The 16,465-nt window shown below is 36.4% G+C and overlaps 1 protein-coding gene and 4 pseudogenes across 5 annotated transcripts; 2 read left to right on the top strand and 3 right to left on the bottom strand.

The window, feature by feature from the left end:
* Positions 1-644: 644 nt before the first annotated feature.
* AT3G42310 (uncharacterized protein) lies at positions 645-2,324 on the bottom strand (the record flags this gene model as incomplete). The annotated part of the gene is made up of 3 exons (NM_114098.1): positions 645-715; positions 1,765-1,862; positions 2,248-2,324. The coding sequence occupies 3 exons, from the start codon at positions 2,322-2,324 to the stop codon at positions 645-647; spliced, it is 246 nt and encodes an 81-aa protein (NP_189817.1).
* A 708-nt stretch (positions 2,325-3,032) lies between these two features.
* Positions 3,033-5,815, top strand: AT3G42305 (annotated as a pseudogene; the record flags this gene model as incomplete). The annotated part of the gene is made up of 1 exon: positions 3,033-5,815.
* A 730-nt stretch (positions 5,816-6,545) lies between these two features.
* AT3G42300 lies at positions 6,546-7,810 on the bottom strand (annotated as a pseudogene; the record flags this gene model as incomplete). Its single annotated transcript has 4 exons — positions 6,546-6,868; positions 6,934-7,124; positions 7,171-7,288; positions 7,639-7,810.
* A 3,063-nt stretch (positions 7,811-10,873) lies between these two features.
* Positions 10,874-13,074, bottom strand: AT3G42290 (annotated as a pseudogene; the record flags this gene model as incomplete). Its single annotated transcript has 8 exons — positions 10,874-11,011; positions 11,120-11,247; positions 11,398-11,485; positions 11,627-11,746; positions 11,819-12,247; positions 12,329-12,489; positions 12,561-12,723; positions 12,913-13,074.
* A 105-nt stretch (positions 13,075-13,179) lies between these two features.
* Positions 13,180-14,324, top strand: AT3G42280 (annotated as a pseudogene; the record flags this gene model as incomplete). The annotated part of the gene is made up of 1 exon: positions 13,180-14,324.
* Between the last annotated feature and the right edge of the window lie 2,141 nt (positions 14,325-16,465).

The raw sequence follows: 16,465 nt of genomic DNA, 5'->3' as shown, positions 1-16,465 counted from the left end.
ATGTATAAACTGCAAAATCGGGAAATCAAATCTCAGATTTTGGCTGAAAATATAGTTTTGCGATTTTAACGGAAAAATGCGGGTTTACTATTGGGCTGAAAATATGGTTTTGCGATTTTAGCGGAATTTGGTTTTAATTTATTTAATCATTTACTCTTTTATTTTAGCGATAGAGATATTAATTTGTTTAATAAAGATAACTATGAAAAAGGTTTAATTGTGTATTCAATTATTTCTGTTAAACCCCAATTAATAAATAGATTTAATTAGACAAACCAATTTAACCCCATTTAACCTTTTTCCCCTAAATGAGTTTAAATATTTTAATTTTCTTATACATACTTATTTATTGGATATGGGTTCAATGCTTAAATTAACATCATTTATACATAAGTTATGAGTATTCAAATTAACTTTAGAAACGTGGATGATCTTTCGTAATCAATGGTCAAATTTTAAAGGTTTTTTGCGTTTACTTCTTCTCTAGATTCTTTGATTCTTCACCGTTTCTTGTGATTTCAGGCTCTAATCTCATTAGAATTTCACCCTCTATCTTCTCAAAGTCTCCATTTCATCCATCTGCAATATGGCTGAACAGAAAAGAAGGCAAGGAAGAACGTCGGACCACCTTCTTTCTCCGCCGCTCATCCTTGCTGGAGCATCTCCACCACCGCCGGCGCTCGTCCTCCACCACTAGAATCATCAGCTGCAGCTCCTCAACCTCCAATTTTCCGATTTCCATGGCCAAAATTGCCTAGTGAGTGGATTCCTTCTCAAAGAGTTTGGGAAAGGGATATCAACAAAGAATTCATTAAAAGTGACTATATCAATCGCCCTTTTTCTCCAGATTGAGATGATTATGATACTATGTTCTATAATGCCTAGATGAATGTGGAAATTTTGCCTACTCGGATTACGGATTTCGGTTTGATGCAGCGTTTGAAGATAGAGAAATCTGTTTTAGGATTGCTAAACGGCATAAGTTTGGGAACCATCTGTTTTAGGCAGTACGATTTGTATCTTTAGCTAGTTAGGCACTTCATGGCTTCTGTTAGGGTCTACTATGTAAATGACAGGAAGCGCGTGGATTCCTTCTCAAAGAGTTTGGGAAAGGGATATCAACAAAGAATTCATTAAAAGTGACTATATCAATCGCCCTTTTTCTAGATTGAGATGATTATGATACTATGTTTTATAATACCTAGATCAACCTCCGATTTCCGATTTCCATGGCCAAAATTGCCTAGTGAGTGGATTCTTTCTCAAAGAGTTTGGGAAAGGGATATCAACAAAGAATTCATTAAAAGTGACTATATCAATCGCCCTTTTTCTCCAGATTGAGATGATTATGATACTATGTTCTATAATGCCTAGATGAATGTGGAAATTTTGCCTACTCGGATTGCGGATTTCGGTTTGATGCAGCGTTTGAAGATAGAGAAATCTGTTTTAGGATTGCTAAACGGCATAAGTTTGGGAACCATCTGTTTTAGGCAGTACGATTTGTATCCTTAGCTAGTTAGGCACTTCATGGCTTCTGTTAGGGTCTACTATGTGAATGACAGGAAGCGCAATGCTCAGGAAGGAGCTCTTATAAGAGATATCACTCAATCTATCCAATTAAACTATAATCGTGAATTCAAAACCCAATTCAAACACCCAATTAAACTATAATCGTACAATCAACAGAAATTGGGAACTCGAACGAGTCACGACTCGTTCACACTCTAAGAAGCTATGTTAAACAAAGGTTAGGTTTTAAACCTTCTTCTTCATCTTCTTCGAGTAGGGTTTCAATCCAAGTAGCTGGAGCTGAACGGATCCGAGATAAACCAATTCGACTCTGATAGGTTGAAGATACCCTTAGCTTTCATGAAGAAGAAGATGAGAACCAGTGGAAGGAGGGCTCGTAAATGGGAGAAGAAACAGAGGGTGAAAAGTGGCTAGAAGTGAAGAAAAGAAGAAGTGTAGAGACTTTGAACAAAAAAAAAAAAAAAAAAAAAAAATAAAGAAGAAGTGTCGAGAAGCCTCTGTTTCAAGTAGAGTTTTACAATGTCGTTTATTTGTGTTAAACGATATCGTTTATTAAACTCAGTTGTATTTAAATGGATCCCAAACTTTAGGGTTTCCTTATCTTATGAAAATCATATTATTCTCCTACTCTAACTTTCTTCCGTCTCTTACCTTATTCTCTTCTCATCGAATTCCATTTCTGTTCTAAGTTAGGCTTCGAGCTTAGCATCTCACCTTTCCTCCTCCTCCTCCTCCTCCTCCTCCTCATCCTCCTCCTCCTCCACCACCGCTACTTCCTCCGGTGAGTCCATAGATTTTGTAATTTAAAATTTTTACTTCTTTTTTCTAAACCATTATTTTTGTTTAAGTAAAATTAAGGTGTATTAGAGCCAATTTTGAGATAAGATGTGTGTTTTTAATATATAGTTTGTTAATAAATATTTAATAAACTTTCTTTTGTTTTTAAAATGTGAATTAAAAACATTCAATCAAAAATTTCAAACATATTTTCTAATGACTTAACATATATTCAAATTGTTGTATCACTAATGGTTGATTCTTTAATTTTTTTTTACCCTGTAACCTATAGTAAATTCTCAGTACCATGGTTGTCCATGTTGTCGTCAATCACAATATCATTGTCCTTACTGTTCTTCTCCGTTCTTTCACCTACATGATGTTCCATCGGTAACTATAATGAATCTACTATAGTTGTTATGTCCATTTATAAGTTCTAAAAACAAATACACATTTATTATGTAAATTTTGATGAATAATTTATCGAGAATTCGTTTTGCTTTCTTATTAAATATTAGACGAGTGGAAGGTTTTATGGCTATAATAACTATGGTAATAGCTCCCCGGACCAGCATACACTTAGGCGTAGTTCGACTACAATAAAACCTGAATATTGATATGATTATTAAATCACAATAAAAACTTGTTTTTCTATTTCATGCAATCTAGAAAAACTTATTCAGCATGAAATTAATAAACAAAAACTAATTAAGCAAGCCTATTTATTACCTGAGATGTGTATGAAACAAGAATTTATGTTTCTAACGACACTAGTTCCTGGTCCAAATCATCCTAAGAGAAGTTTAGATATATTTCTCCAACCATTGATAGAAGAGCTGAAAGATTTGTGGGTTAACGGTGTTGAAGCATATGATATTTCTACTAAGCAGAATTTTCTCTTAAAAGCTGTGCTCATGTGGACAATAAGCGACTTTCCTGCATATGGTATGCTTTCTGGATGGACAACTCATGGTCGGTTGGCATGTCCTTATTGTTCGGATCAAACCGGTGCATTTTGGTTAAAGAATGGTAGAAAAACATGTTGGTTTGATTGTCATCGATGTTTTCTACCGGTTAATCATAGCTATCGAGGGAATAAGAAAGACTTCAAAAAAGGAAAGGTTGTGGAAGATAGTCCACCGGAGATACTAACAGGCGAGGAGCTTTATAATGAAGTTTGTTGTTTACCAAAAACAGTTGATTGCGGGGGAAACCATGGACGATTAGAAGGATACGGTAAAACGCATAATTGGCATAAGCAAAGCATTCTTTGGGAGCTATCTTATTGGAAAGATCTAAAACTTCGACACAATCTTGATATGATGCACATAGAAAAAAACGTTTTGGATAATTTCATCAAGACGTTACTGAATGTGCAGGGAAAAACGAAAGATAACATCAAATCACGACTTGATTTGCAGGAGCACTGTAATCGCAAAGATTTGCACTTAACACCTGAGGGCAAGGCACCAATCCCAAAGTTTAGACTAAAACCTGATGCCAAAGAGATATTTCTATGATGGCTCGAAAAAGATGTTAAATTTTCAGATGGATATTCATCAAGTTTAGCTAACTGTGTTGATCTACCAGGAAGAAAATTGACAGGGATGAAAAGTCATGATTGTCATGTTTTAATGCAAAGACTCTTTCCAATAGCTTTTGCTGAGCTTATGGATAAATCTGTACACGATGCGCTATCTAGTAAGTTTCAACATTCGATTAATTTATTTTAATCTCTCTGCATTTTTATGTTATTTTTTTAGTTTTTAATTAAGACCGTTGATAGCGATATTTTTATTTATGTGAATCTATTAATTTTTTAATTGGAAGCTGAGCATGATTGTAATTTTTTGCATTTAATTTTTAAAAAAAAATCATAATTATATAGCTCATAGAGATAAAAAAACATATAGATATGAGAATATTTTTAAATTATCATTAACTTTTTTGTTCATATTGTTTTGAGAACATTTACTATTTCTTCATATAACAGTTATTTTTTATATGTGTAGGTGTTAGCTTATTTTTTCGGGACCTATGCGCAAGAACTATACACAAAGATGGTATTGAAATGTTGCAAAAAAATATTTGTATGGTTCTTTGTAACCTCGAGAAAATATTTCCTCCTTCTTTTTTTGATGTCATGGAGCACTTGCTAATTCACTTGCCACACGAAGCTAGTCTTGGAGGACCTGTGCAGTTTAGATGGATGTATTGTTTTGAACGATACATGGGACATCTAAAAAAAAAGGTGAAAAATAAGGCAAAAGTAGAAGGTTCGATCGTTGAGCAATACATCAATGAAGAAATTTCTACTTTTTGTACTTATTATTTTGATCGACACATCAAGACAAAAAATCGAGCAGGAGATCGACACTATGATGGTGGTAATCAAGAAGATACACATGAGTTTGATGGAGTTCCAGATATATTTTCTCAGGCAGGAAGAGGCAGTGGGAAAGAAAGTGAGATATGGCTCCAAGATAAAGATTACCATATCGCACATAGATATATTTTGCGGAACTGCGATCAATTAGACCATTTGAAAGGTATGACAAAATAATTTGGACATCTGTATGGATTTTGTTTTTTTTGTAGAATTAGTAAAAGACATTATAAATATTTTTCATGGTTATATATGTATATATAGGTTGTTTGATGAGAGCTTGATCGCGGCTAATCCTGGGATAAGTGAAAAAGATCTAAATGAGCTTAGAGAAAAGCAATATTCAAGCTGGTTAAAAAAACATGTAAGATATTTTTTTTTATATGAGATAAATACTTGATAGCTTATAATATAGTATGTGTTTTTTTATATTGAATCAGGTGGAGGATACTTGGAAGGATAATTCATATCCAGAGTGGTTGTTGAGTATCGTTCATGGTCCAATGGTTAAAGTTACTTGTTGGCCAATGTATTTTTGTCGTGGATACATATTTCATACATATGATCATGGAAAGAACAAAAAGAATGCCAATTATGGAGTTTGTGTCAAAGGTACAACATCTTCTAGCTCAAATGAAGAAGCTGATTTCTACGGAATATTGAGAGAAATTTATGAGCTTCATTATCCTGGACATGTTGATCTCAAGGTCGTGGTCTTCAAGTGTGATTGGTATGATTCAAAAGTTGGGAGAGGTATACGAAGAAACAAGTCAGGGATTATTGATATTAATTCTAAAAGGCATTATGAAGAGTATGATCCTTTTGTTTTGGCTTCACAAGCAGATCAGGTATGTTATGTTTCATATCCACGGATGACTCAGCCGAGAAAAGATCAACAATGGGAAGCAGCAATTATGATACAACCGAGAGGGAAAGTATTGATAAACAAAAATCTGGATTTCACTGCAATGCAGCATGATAACGATGATTCTATTATTGAAGTTGATTCATTACAAATCGAGACACTATCATATCTAGATGCCCAACCAGAAGATCTTGATGATCCAGTAGTAGAAGCCGAAGATGGATCAGATGCTGAAGATGGAAATTCTGATATCGAATTAACTAGTGACGAATCCGAATAATTTTTTTTTTCATTTGGACTTTTTACAGCTTTTTTTGTATTATCAAAAACATTGTTTCCAAAACTGAAGAAGTTTTTTTATTTAATTTTTTGTTCACAAGTTTTTATTTTTGTATTAAAATTGGTAACACTTATGTCACAATCTATGACCAAACGCAAAAGTCACTAAAACAGTGACAAATTGTGTCATCGTTGTTACAAAATTCTCGTAACTATACATGACATAAATTCAGTCACAATTATCGTATAATTTAGTTACCATATTTGGTCACAAATCCGTACTTATATTTATGACTATATAATTTGTAACAAATTTGACATAATTAGTGACAAACATTAGTTACATTCAATTAAGTCATAATATTATAACGAAATAGTAACGTTTTTATGACCAAATAAATACGTCACAATTTTGTATGAAAATGGTCACAATGTTCTGACGAAAATAATGGTCGTAATTTTTCCGTAAGAATATTCAGTTTTTTTTGTAGTGTTATCTTCTTCATCCGCGGTGTTAGATACAGTCTACAACTCAGAGACTTATGTGACATCTACGGCTTTGAGAATGATAGCACTGGGATTTCACTTCCTGGACAGTATAGGGATACTCAAATATTCTGGAGCAGGTTTGGCAATGAAATTTATGATTCCAAAGACGCAGTACAATAAGAGATTCGTCATCCTGTTCTACGATATTTAGTTAGGCTAATTAGCAACACGCTCTTGTGCAAGATGGAACCTGGCAAGATGAGACTTTCCAAGTTGTTGTTGCTTTATCATGCTGTTCATGATTTCTTTCCAGATAGCTTGCGATTTGAGGAGGTTGACCGCAATGTCAACTTTGGCGTTGTGTTTGCTCATCACTTGGTCTCTCTCAATACCAAGCCCTTTACAGGTAAAGGGAAGAAATCTGAGAGAGTTGGCAGTCTTCTCACTCCTATATTTCAGCACTGTCGCATCAGATTTGAGGGAGAGGAGGTCAACACCACGAGATTCACTAGGGATGAGACTTATCTGAAGAACTCTCACTGGCTGAAGGGCAACTTACTTTGGTGTTTAAGAGATGATAAAGGGCACCATATGATTCATTTACCTTGCCCTGCGCTTACATAGATTACAGGAGAGCATGAGGAGCTTGGTTTTTGTCCCGATCCTTCCCTTCTGCAGTCCGCACCACGCACCAAAAGAAAGAGAGGTTCAGCTTCAGGATCTACGCCTACACAGACTGAGGATGAGTTCATTGACCCTGCTGGGGTTCCTTGAGTTAGCTCTTCTTCTTCAGCTCTACCATATCAGCTGCCTTCTTCTCCTCCTATCCCGATGGAGCCACTGGTCTTTCAGCAGTACGTCGTTGACAGCTTTAAGAGCGTTTGGAACGCCATAGCTACACTCTCTCACTGCGGTTGTGTGTCTCCTACTCGTCGCAGTCGTCGCTTTCCCGCACCCACCTCCAGCTCGGACCATGAGGATTAGCCATCCTCCCTATCTTGCTTTGTTTTCTAACCCTGTTTTTGCTTTATTTCATACTATTTGCTATTTGTTTTGAAACTTGTTGCACTTAATATCTTATGCTTTGTTGGACCTATTGATGTGTATTTTAGTGATTTATCAGTCTAACTAGAGGATCAATGTGAAAACACTAACCCAAGCTCTACAACATTGAGCTGAATTCGCAAAGGTGGGTGGGTACTCACAAGAGTATAGAAAGCAGGGTTTATCTCGAAATTGCTTCTTTCGAATGTAGGTGGTCGGATTGCAGACCGATTGGAATAGAAGAGATCCGGTCAATTGTAGTCACCAAGAGTCATCGGACAACCAGCTGCTATGATTTCTTCTTGGTGTCGATCAACACCTTCGGCGATTTCTTGTATCAAGTTTCCCTGTTCATCTATTTTCTGACCCTCTTCGTTGTATGCCTGACCAGCTCTGTCGCGTAACACTCCAGCAACATCTGGTATTACTATCAGCATCTTGTAGTTGCATTTGAATTCCTTAAACTCTTGAAAAACAAGAAGAAGAAGAAATAAAAATACATGAGTATCAAAAGAAAAGAAAAGCTTAGACTAAATTCTACACCTAATCTAATGGTGAATCAAAGAGAACTTCGGTAATGACGCCAAATTTGATATGAGTCAAATTACCCTAATGACTACTCTCTCAAATAAAGAGGTTGTTATAGCACTTAGGGATCGAATTCCACAAAGTTCTCGGATCACAAAATAGGCTAACTGTTTTGAATAAAGCTAAACTGAAAAATATTATAAAAGTAAAAGACAAGAAAGCAATTAAAAGTTGGTTTTAGATTCAGATGATTAAGGTGTCAGGTTTAAGGAAATTCTCAGAAAATATCAGAATAGTAGATCTAGCAGTAAATTAGGGTTATTATTGAACCATTCTAGAACACAAATCACTAATATAGAGTGACCGGTGGTGTTCCGCAAACCTCACTATGTTTAATAGTATTGATCCCAACTCTCTTGTAAATCCCTAGAACTAAGCAAGCATTATAAACAGGTTTGATAAGTTCACCTAAGTAATGGACGCTAGCACGCATCTAAATACTAGGCTCATCTAAGGTATTTCCAGTAATAGATAACTATGATGGGCATACCTATTATCCTAAAATCAAGTTCTAGTTAGTTACCCTAAAACTAGCATTAAGAACAATTTAAGATGAAGAATTCTAAATATATTATCCTAACAGGGTTTTCGATTTACTAATTCATCCAAATCCCTAATGAGAATCCCTAAACCCAACAAGAGAACTACTCAAGCATGATCATAGAAGAATAAAATATGATTGAATAAGAAATCAATGATGAAATTAAGAAGAGAAAAGAGTTTAGAAGAATCTTCTCTAAAGGGAGTCTCCAAAGGGTTTTGCTCCCAAGAATAAAAGAGATAATAAGAGTTAGGTCTAAACAATGACCATAAAAATCAATACATAAGCCCTAAAAACGTTTGGGCCTTCTTTGGAAATAAGAGAAAGTTCTGGGCCAAATTTGGAAATCTTCAAAACATGAATAAGTTGCGCAATTGAATTACCGTCAGGTATTGGTATCGCTCGACACCAGGGGTTGTGTCGATCGACACCTACGTCAATTTCCGTCTCCGAATTGCTTGTGCAGCTTAAGTTGTCTTTGTTGCTCCAGAATGCTCCATAATCTCCAAATGCATCCCAAACATGTAAAGACCTGAAAAAAGTAGAAAATGCTTGACTCCTTGTTATTACCTTATAAGTCGACTAATGCGATAAAAAGAAAGTATTTCCTCTCCCTTGATAAAAAAATAATAATATAATACATGGGAGATTGATAGGATTTTCATATAGTGTATAGGGGTATGAATGTTTCCTATGACCCCATTATTATATATTGTTTAAAATGATCAATTACAAAGGTTGGAAAAATGCCGAGGATGTCAATCCAGTATGCGAGTTCCCCTTTGTTTACTCTTTAAAAAGAAATAAGTCTTGGGAAGAGGAAGAATACCAGAAATATAAAGAAAATGAATGGTCGATTTGTTATGTTATAGTACAGGAATGACTCTAGAAGGTTCTTAACATTAACTTGATTGATAAGACCCAACGATGAGAGCCTAATGGATATAGTTGAGTGCTTTAGTATGGAATCTAGGATGTTGTGTAAGCTAGCGGAGAATTACATGGTGGTCTGGATTTGAATAGAACTATTTAGTGCGTGGATTTGGTTTGTATGATCAGGGTAATAAGCTAGAGAGATTGGGAGTTTCTATGTTTTTAAACTTCTTTCACATATTCAATATTTAGTTTTGCTTGAGGGCAAGCAAAAGCTAAGTCTAGGGGAGTTGATATGTCCTGGTTTTTACTGATTTCTAATATAATTTCATAATGGTTTTTAGAGTCTTTCTAGTCCTTTTCGTATGTTTTGAGTCATATCAGGTGCAATTACACATTTGGGAGCTATGAAGCATAATAAGGAATTTTGGGAGCTTTTCAGCAATGAAGATTATCAAAGACGTTTTTCACGCGATGGTGTCGATCGACACCCTTATTTCGGCTGAGGGAATTTCTGATTTCTGCCAAGTCTTTGAGAAGCCCTAAAGTTTTACTTATTTGTAAAGTAGTCCCTGCACGTTTTTAGTCACTTATATACCTAATTATTTGGTCATTTGTAAGACCTCAGCTTTGTTTTATTTTGGAGAGAAGAATCCAATCCATGCAGAGAGATGATTTTGAACTCCTTTTACTCTTATTCTTAATTCATCAATGCAATCTATTCAGATTATGATTTGTGTTTCTGTTATCATGTCTCAGTAATCACCTTGTTGGGTTTAAGGTGTCTTAATAGGGATTTAGATGGATTAGTAGATCGAAAACCCCTTAGAATTATTCTTAGAGTTCTTCATCTTGATTATTCTTAGATTGATCACCTAGAACTTGATATTAGATAATAGGTATGCCCACCATAAGTACTTGTTATTTGAACTATCATACATGAGTCTAGGTATTTAAGAAAGAACAGGTAGGCTCATAGAAGGGCTCTGGTTTAGATACTCGGTGAACTAATCAAACTTGATAAAAATGCATGCTTTAGTATAGGATTTCTCGGCTTCTTCGGATATCTTAAGCTCTAAGTAAAGAGAGTTTCGTGGAGCATCACCGGTTACTCTAAAATCATAGTTTGAGTTCAAGAGCGGTGCGATAATAGTCCTAATATTAGCTAGATCTACAATTTATCTATCTCCCAAGACAATTCCTTAGACCCGACGCTTTAATCACTTGAATCTACAACTTATTTACTTGCTTTGATGATTTTTAAATTATTATAGTTTGTATAGCTTAACTAAAATCTTCATAAGTTTATTGCGTGAACATCGACAGCTTTGTGGAATTCGACCCTTAAGTGCTAACGACGATCTCTTATTTGAGGGAGTAAGCTTAAGCCAATTGGAGCTATATCAAATTTGGCGCCGACTGAAATACATCCTCGAACTCCTAAACAACCCGAATGTTGCTCACTGCTACCTGCATAAATATTGTCAGCAGGTAAGCCTCATAGCCCTTCTCGATCATCTTGTCTACCTGCACTATTGAGATGACTAGACTCCCTGAGGTAGGTCTCACTCCCTGATAAACCAACCTCCCTCTCGCCGCTCAAAAGAAACTCTCCCACGGGGGCAGTCAAGATGTACTCTGTAATGATCCAACCAATCCATCCCCAAAATAACATAATATAGTTCTACATGGCTGATAATCAGATTTGCTGGCATCGACTCCACCGCAATATGAATTTCCACACCCTTAACTCTCCTAGAACCGCTAGAAAATGTCCTTTGGTACCCTTAACGGCTCCAAACTGCTCACCAGGATCTCCACGGATGTTGCTGTGCGAGGCACTCTCCAGGGTAATGGAGCAATGCGATGTTCCTGAGTGAAACAACACATGAGCCTCTACACCGCCCACCAATAAGGTACCTACACATATCTCATGTGCTAAGAACCCTAACATTCATCATTAAGCAATGATATCCAAAACAAAAGAAATCATTCACAAAGTTTGAGTCTCAGAAATCATACCAGTGATCACTCCGGTGCTGGTACCGCCTGCCTCAAACGTATTGTAGCATTGTGGTGCCGCTGGAATATGTGCCAACTGCTGCACATTCTGTTGCACTCCCCGCTACACCGGTGGCTATACTACTGCCATTGCCATCCACTGGAGCTTAGGACAATTCGGCATGAGATGTCCCCTCCCCCAACAATGGTAGCACTCTCTCGTCTCAACTCGCTACTTGCAATCTGCCACCTTGTGGGCAAGGTTCCCACAAGAAAAACATCCCGCACGACCACCCTGTCCAGCTCTAGAAAGATGATTCCAGCTCCTCTTCTTCCCCTGCATAGGCTTGCCGCCTTTTCTAGGTGCCACCTACTGCTGAGTCTTCTTCGGCTGTACCGCTGGACTCACTGCCACAACCTACCTCTGAAGATCCTCCTATACCTCAGCAGCCGTCTCCACCAATGCTGCCTTCAGGGCATACTGTGACATTCTACACCGCACTCTCAGATCCGGTCGAAGTCCCCTCATGAACCTCCTTAACTCGGCTTGACCATCCTTCATGCCCCAACCCGCATACACCAAGACTCGGTTAAACTCCCGGTCATACTCCCAAACCGACCGCTCAACCAGTGTTAGCTCAAGAAAACGCACCTCCATACGGTCGAGCTCGTCCTGCAGAAAGTACTTTGCATTAAACTCAACCACAAAATCTGCCCAAGACATATCCGCCTGCCTCCTCCTGGCAGTCACACTCTTCCACCACAAATGTGCATCCTCCTCTAGAAAATGCACTGCCAGGTCCACCCGATACTCCATCAGGCATCTGCTCGAACTGAAGTTCCGCTTAACTCGCGACCGCCAACTGTCGGCCTCTTCAGGACTAGCACCACCAGAGAAATACCCGGTGCCAATCCTTTACAACTGCTCCATTATCCTCAAATAAGATGGAACTTTCTCAGCAACCGCAGCCCTTTGCTGCACCTCCACCACTTGTGGCACAACTGGAGCCTGCACTGGTACTACACTTGGTAAACGCTCCAACAACTGCCTTAGTACTCCCGCCAAGCCAATCTCTGGAACTTGGGCTCCTCCGGCTGCGGTACCCATCACTCCTGGGACCTGAGCACCAACGGCATGCACACATGCACCGACACTAGCTCCACTAGCGCCACTCGGGCTGCACCAGCTATATCGGCACCAAGACCGTTCCCAGCTCCGGCCTCCACAAACTCAGGCTGCGAACCCACACTCTGCTCAATTGTGGCACTGTAAGCATCACTTTTAAATGAGCTCAAAAGAGTTCCTAGATCATCCTCTCTTCCTTGCCATGATTCCACGATCACGAACTCTCGTGCCGATCAAAAACGAGACAAGACCACGATCTCAGTTACAATCTCCGCTGGTCCTAACTCACGTTTGAGAAAACATGTCTTACGAAACTGCGATTAACTCAAGAAGTTTAAATCCAAATCCGTTTCTGTAAACTATAGAATGACGATGAAAGACTTGGAAATAAATCTACCAAATTTCGTTACCTTTGACAAAGATTTGATATGTCGAAACTGTTTCTTGCCAAACCCTAACGATTCTAGTCCTTCTTCTTCTCTCTCTTTTTCTCCTTTACAGAATACAAAGTGGTTAACTAAAGCCCTAATTTTGAGTTTCCTTTTTTTATAGGCACACTCTATGGTATCCATTAACCAAACTTATTTAACCGGGAGATTTAAACACAAACCCTAACCGATTTTTTGGTTCAGGAACGTTACAAAATTGCACCTTTATAGTATGATATTCAGAGAGTGCTTCACCCCTCTCGAAGAAATGGAGTTAAATGGTATTGTTCTTCCTTTTTTGTTTCATTCATTGTTTAATGTAACAAAATAAATTATAAATATAATTTAAATACATATGTATCAGGTTTAAAAACAACACCGAAGTATCAACGCGAGTTAGAAATATCATTGAACGGTGTTTTAAGAAACCTTGGTATTGCTGGAGAAAAGTGTCGTAATTTTATAAAGATGCATGGTTTAGAACGTTTAAGGTGTGTGTTAGTTATATATAAACTATTTTTCAAAAATAATTTTTTGTTTAATACATGTCTTACATAGATATATTTTAGACAAGGTTTGAGTGGGATGCCTCGATTGAGAATCTAGTTAAAGCCAACTTTGATGCCCTTGTAGCTGCTCTCCTCAAAGGAATGGTTAGTCTTGCAAAGTTCAAAGAAAAACAACTTGACTGGATTCTGGCTGAATGTTGGAAAGTAATGGTAGCTTACTGGAAGACACTTAAAGCCAAAGAAAAAAGTGAAAATGCTCGTTATTCACGACTATTTAGTCGTGATGATTTAAGTCCACATTATCACAGAACTGGTTCATGTTTGTATGCTAAAGTTCAAGATGGCTTGGTAATTATTAATTTTTAATTTTGGTAACAGTTATGTTTTCTTTCAAAACGTTTGATAAGAGTTATTTACCTTTTTATTGTTTTGTTCTCAGGAAGCAAATAATGAAGACTCTTCCTTCATTGCTGTAATGAGAGCAATACACCAAAAATCTGATGGAACATATGTTGATGAAAGAGCAACACTAATTGCTCAACAATATGATGAATGTCTTCTTGAAAGCTTGACACAAACGGATTCTTCCAATGGAGAGGTTTTGACAATGGATTCTCTTACCATAGAAGAAAAAAAATGAAAACTATGTTAAGGTAACTTTCACTTGTTTTCACTTGAATCTACTTGTTTTCTTGGAGCTTTGAAGGAGTTTGTATTTTAAAATCTCTCATTATTCATGAATTTATGCTTTTTTTCTAGATTGCTGGAATATCAAAACAAGGTCATGTATCTGGACTAAAATCACTTCAAAGTAGGGTTTCCATGTCAGATAGTTACCTAGTTCCCCCTCAAGCTACTGAAGAAGTGGGAGCATTAATTCTCTGAGTGAAATAACTAGAAGTTGAACTGCAAAAGAGTCGTAAAGATAATGTGCTTGTTCGACTCGAAGATGTGGAGCAACTAATTCAAACTTTTGCCCGTTAGAGTGAGTTAAATGCATCAGCTCCACCTCCTCCACCTGTAGGAAGTTCTTCTTCTCCACAAGTTCCCATAGGGTTTTCTTCATTTTCTCGTGCTACGTAATATGGTTTGAATTTGGTTTCTATTTGGTTTTACTTTAAGTGGGTTTATTTTGCTTTTTTTTGCTTTCATTTTAGACCAGGTAATATGGCTTGACTTTGGTTTTTATTTGGTTTTACTTTGATTTGGTTTCTTTACTTTTGTTTGCTTTCATTTTATACCATATCACATTTATTTCTTTTTAGACAATTTTAAATTGGATGTTGCTTTGGTAATTTACTTTCAGTTTATTTATTTTTCTAATTTTGTTTAGTAAAATTTAGAGGAAAAAATATCACAAATTCTGAAAATAATGTAGTAAAGATAGTGACTAATATAGGTGTCAAATAGTTTCTTAATTATGAAATATTTTGATAGAATTGTGGTACTAAAATGTGACAAATTTGGGATGGTAAAATAGTTGGAAATGAGAACCGAGTGATAACATATTTTCAGTTATAACTAGAGACTGACTAGGAACAGTATGATTCTGACGATTTAATGACTATAGTTCCGTCGTAAGAAATAACATAATTGTGACAGTTTTTTAGTCATCACTAGTAAGAAATGACGAATGTATTGCAACCGTTGACAATTAGTCTCAAATTCATCATTATATTTTGATTGTTACAGATTTGTTGGCATAGTGACGAAATATTATGTATCAATAAAATTAATTTCCTGTAGTAGGTCCCAAATCAAAATAAAAACGATTTTAAAACAAAATAAACAAGATAAGAATAAAATAATAATAATTTTTGATCTGAACTGATACTCTTACTTAAAAAATTTATTGTTGTTTGCAAAAGCGTAAACTGCAAAATCGGGAAATCAAATAGCAAATTTTGGCTGAAAAGAGGGTTTTGCGATTCTAGCGGAAAATGCGCGTTTACGGTTTAGGTGAAAGCATGGTTTTGCGATTTAGTGGAATTTAGTATTAATGTATTTAATCGTTTACTTTTTAGCGTAACGATTAAAATAAGAACATTTTTAATAAAGATAATTGATATGGCTGAAATTCCCTAAGAACTACTCTCTCAAATAAGAGATCAATTGCAGAATTTAAGGATCGATTTCCACAAAGTTCTTTTATTCACACAATGAATTCAATGTTAAGATTAAGCTAGTAGGGTATGATTGAAATAATATGAAAACAAAGTAAGAAGACAGCAGATTGATTGGTTGTAACGATTAAATAAAGAGCTAGGAACAGGGTATTCTCAGAAAAATATTGGTTAGTAGATCTAATGAAAGCTAGGTTATTATCGAACCATTCTTAAACTCAAAACTCTAATTATGGAATAACCGGTGGTGTTCCGCGAAACTCCGTATGCCTATGGCTAAGAAAACTGGACAAGCCGAAAGATTATTAACCTAAACATGCATTCTTAACGAGTTCGATTGTTCACCTTAGTAGATAGGCCGATTCTTAATACACACCTATAAACCAGGCTCATCAAATAATAGGTCTAACTACAGATACCTATGGTGGGCATATCTATTGTCTGGATTCAAGATCTAGTTAATTACTCTAGATCTAACATTAAGCATAATCAAATATGAAGAATTATACAGATAACCTAGCAAAGGGGGCAATCTACTAAACCATATGAATTCCTAATGAGAAACCCTATTCCTAACAATCAAACTACTCAGACATATTGAATGAACAAACAACATAATTGAGATAGAAAGCATAAACACATCAATAAAGATTAGGGAAAGAAAGGATCTCTTCACCGTATTAAAAGCTGAATGAATCTCTGAAGAATAGGGGATGAATAGCTTATGTCTCTCAAAATAGGGTTTTGCAAAAAGCTTGATAAAAGAAAACTTAGGTCTAAACAATGTATAAGAACCCTATAAAACGTCCAAGTACTAATGATGCAAATAGGGAAGTCTTCTGGGGCAAATTTCCTCTTCTATAAACTTGAAAGCGTCATGGACTTTGCTTGGCTGAAACTGGT

Source organism: Arabidopsis thaliana, chromosome 3 (assembly GCF_000001735.4).
Source record: "Arabidopsis thaliana chromosome 3, partial sequence".
Taxonomy (NCBI): domain Eukaryota; kingdom Viridiplantae; phylum Streptophyta; class Magnoliopsida; order Brassicales; family Brassicaceae; genus Arabidopsis; species Arabidopsis thaliana.
The sequence above is the reverse complement of the archived record's forward strand: the minus strand, read 5'-3'. Positions and strand labels throughout refer to the sequence as shown.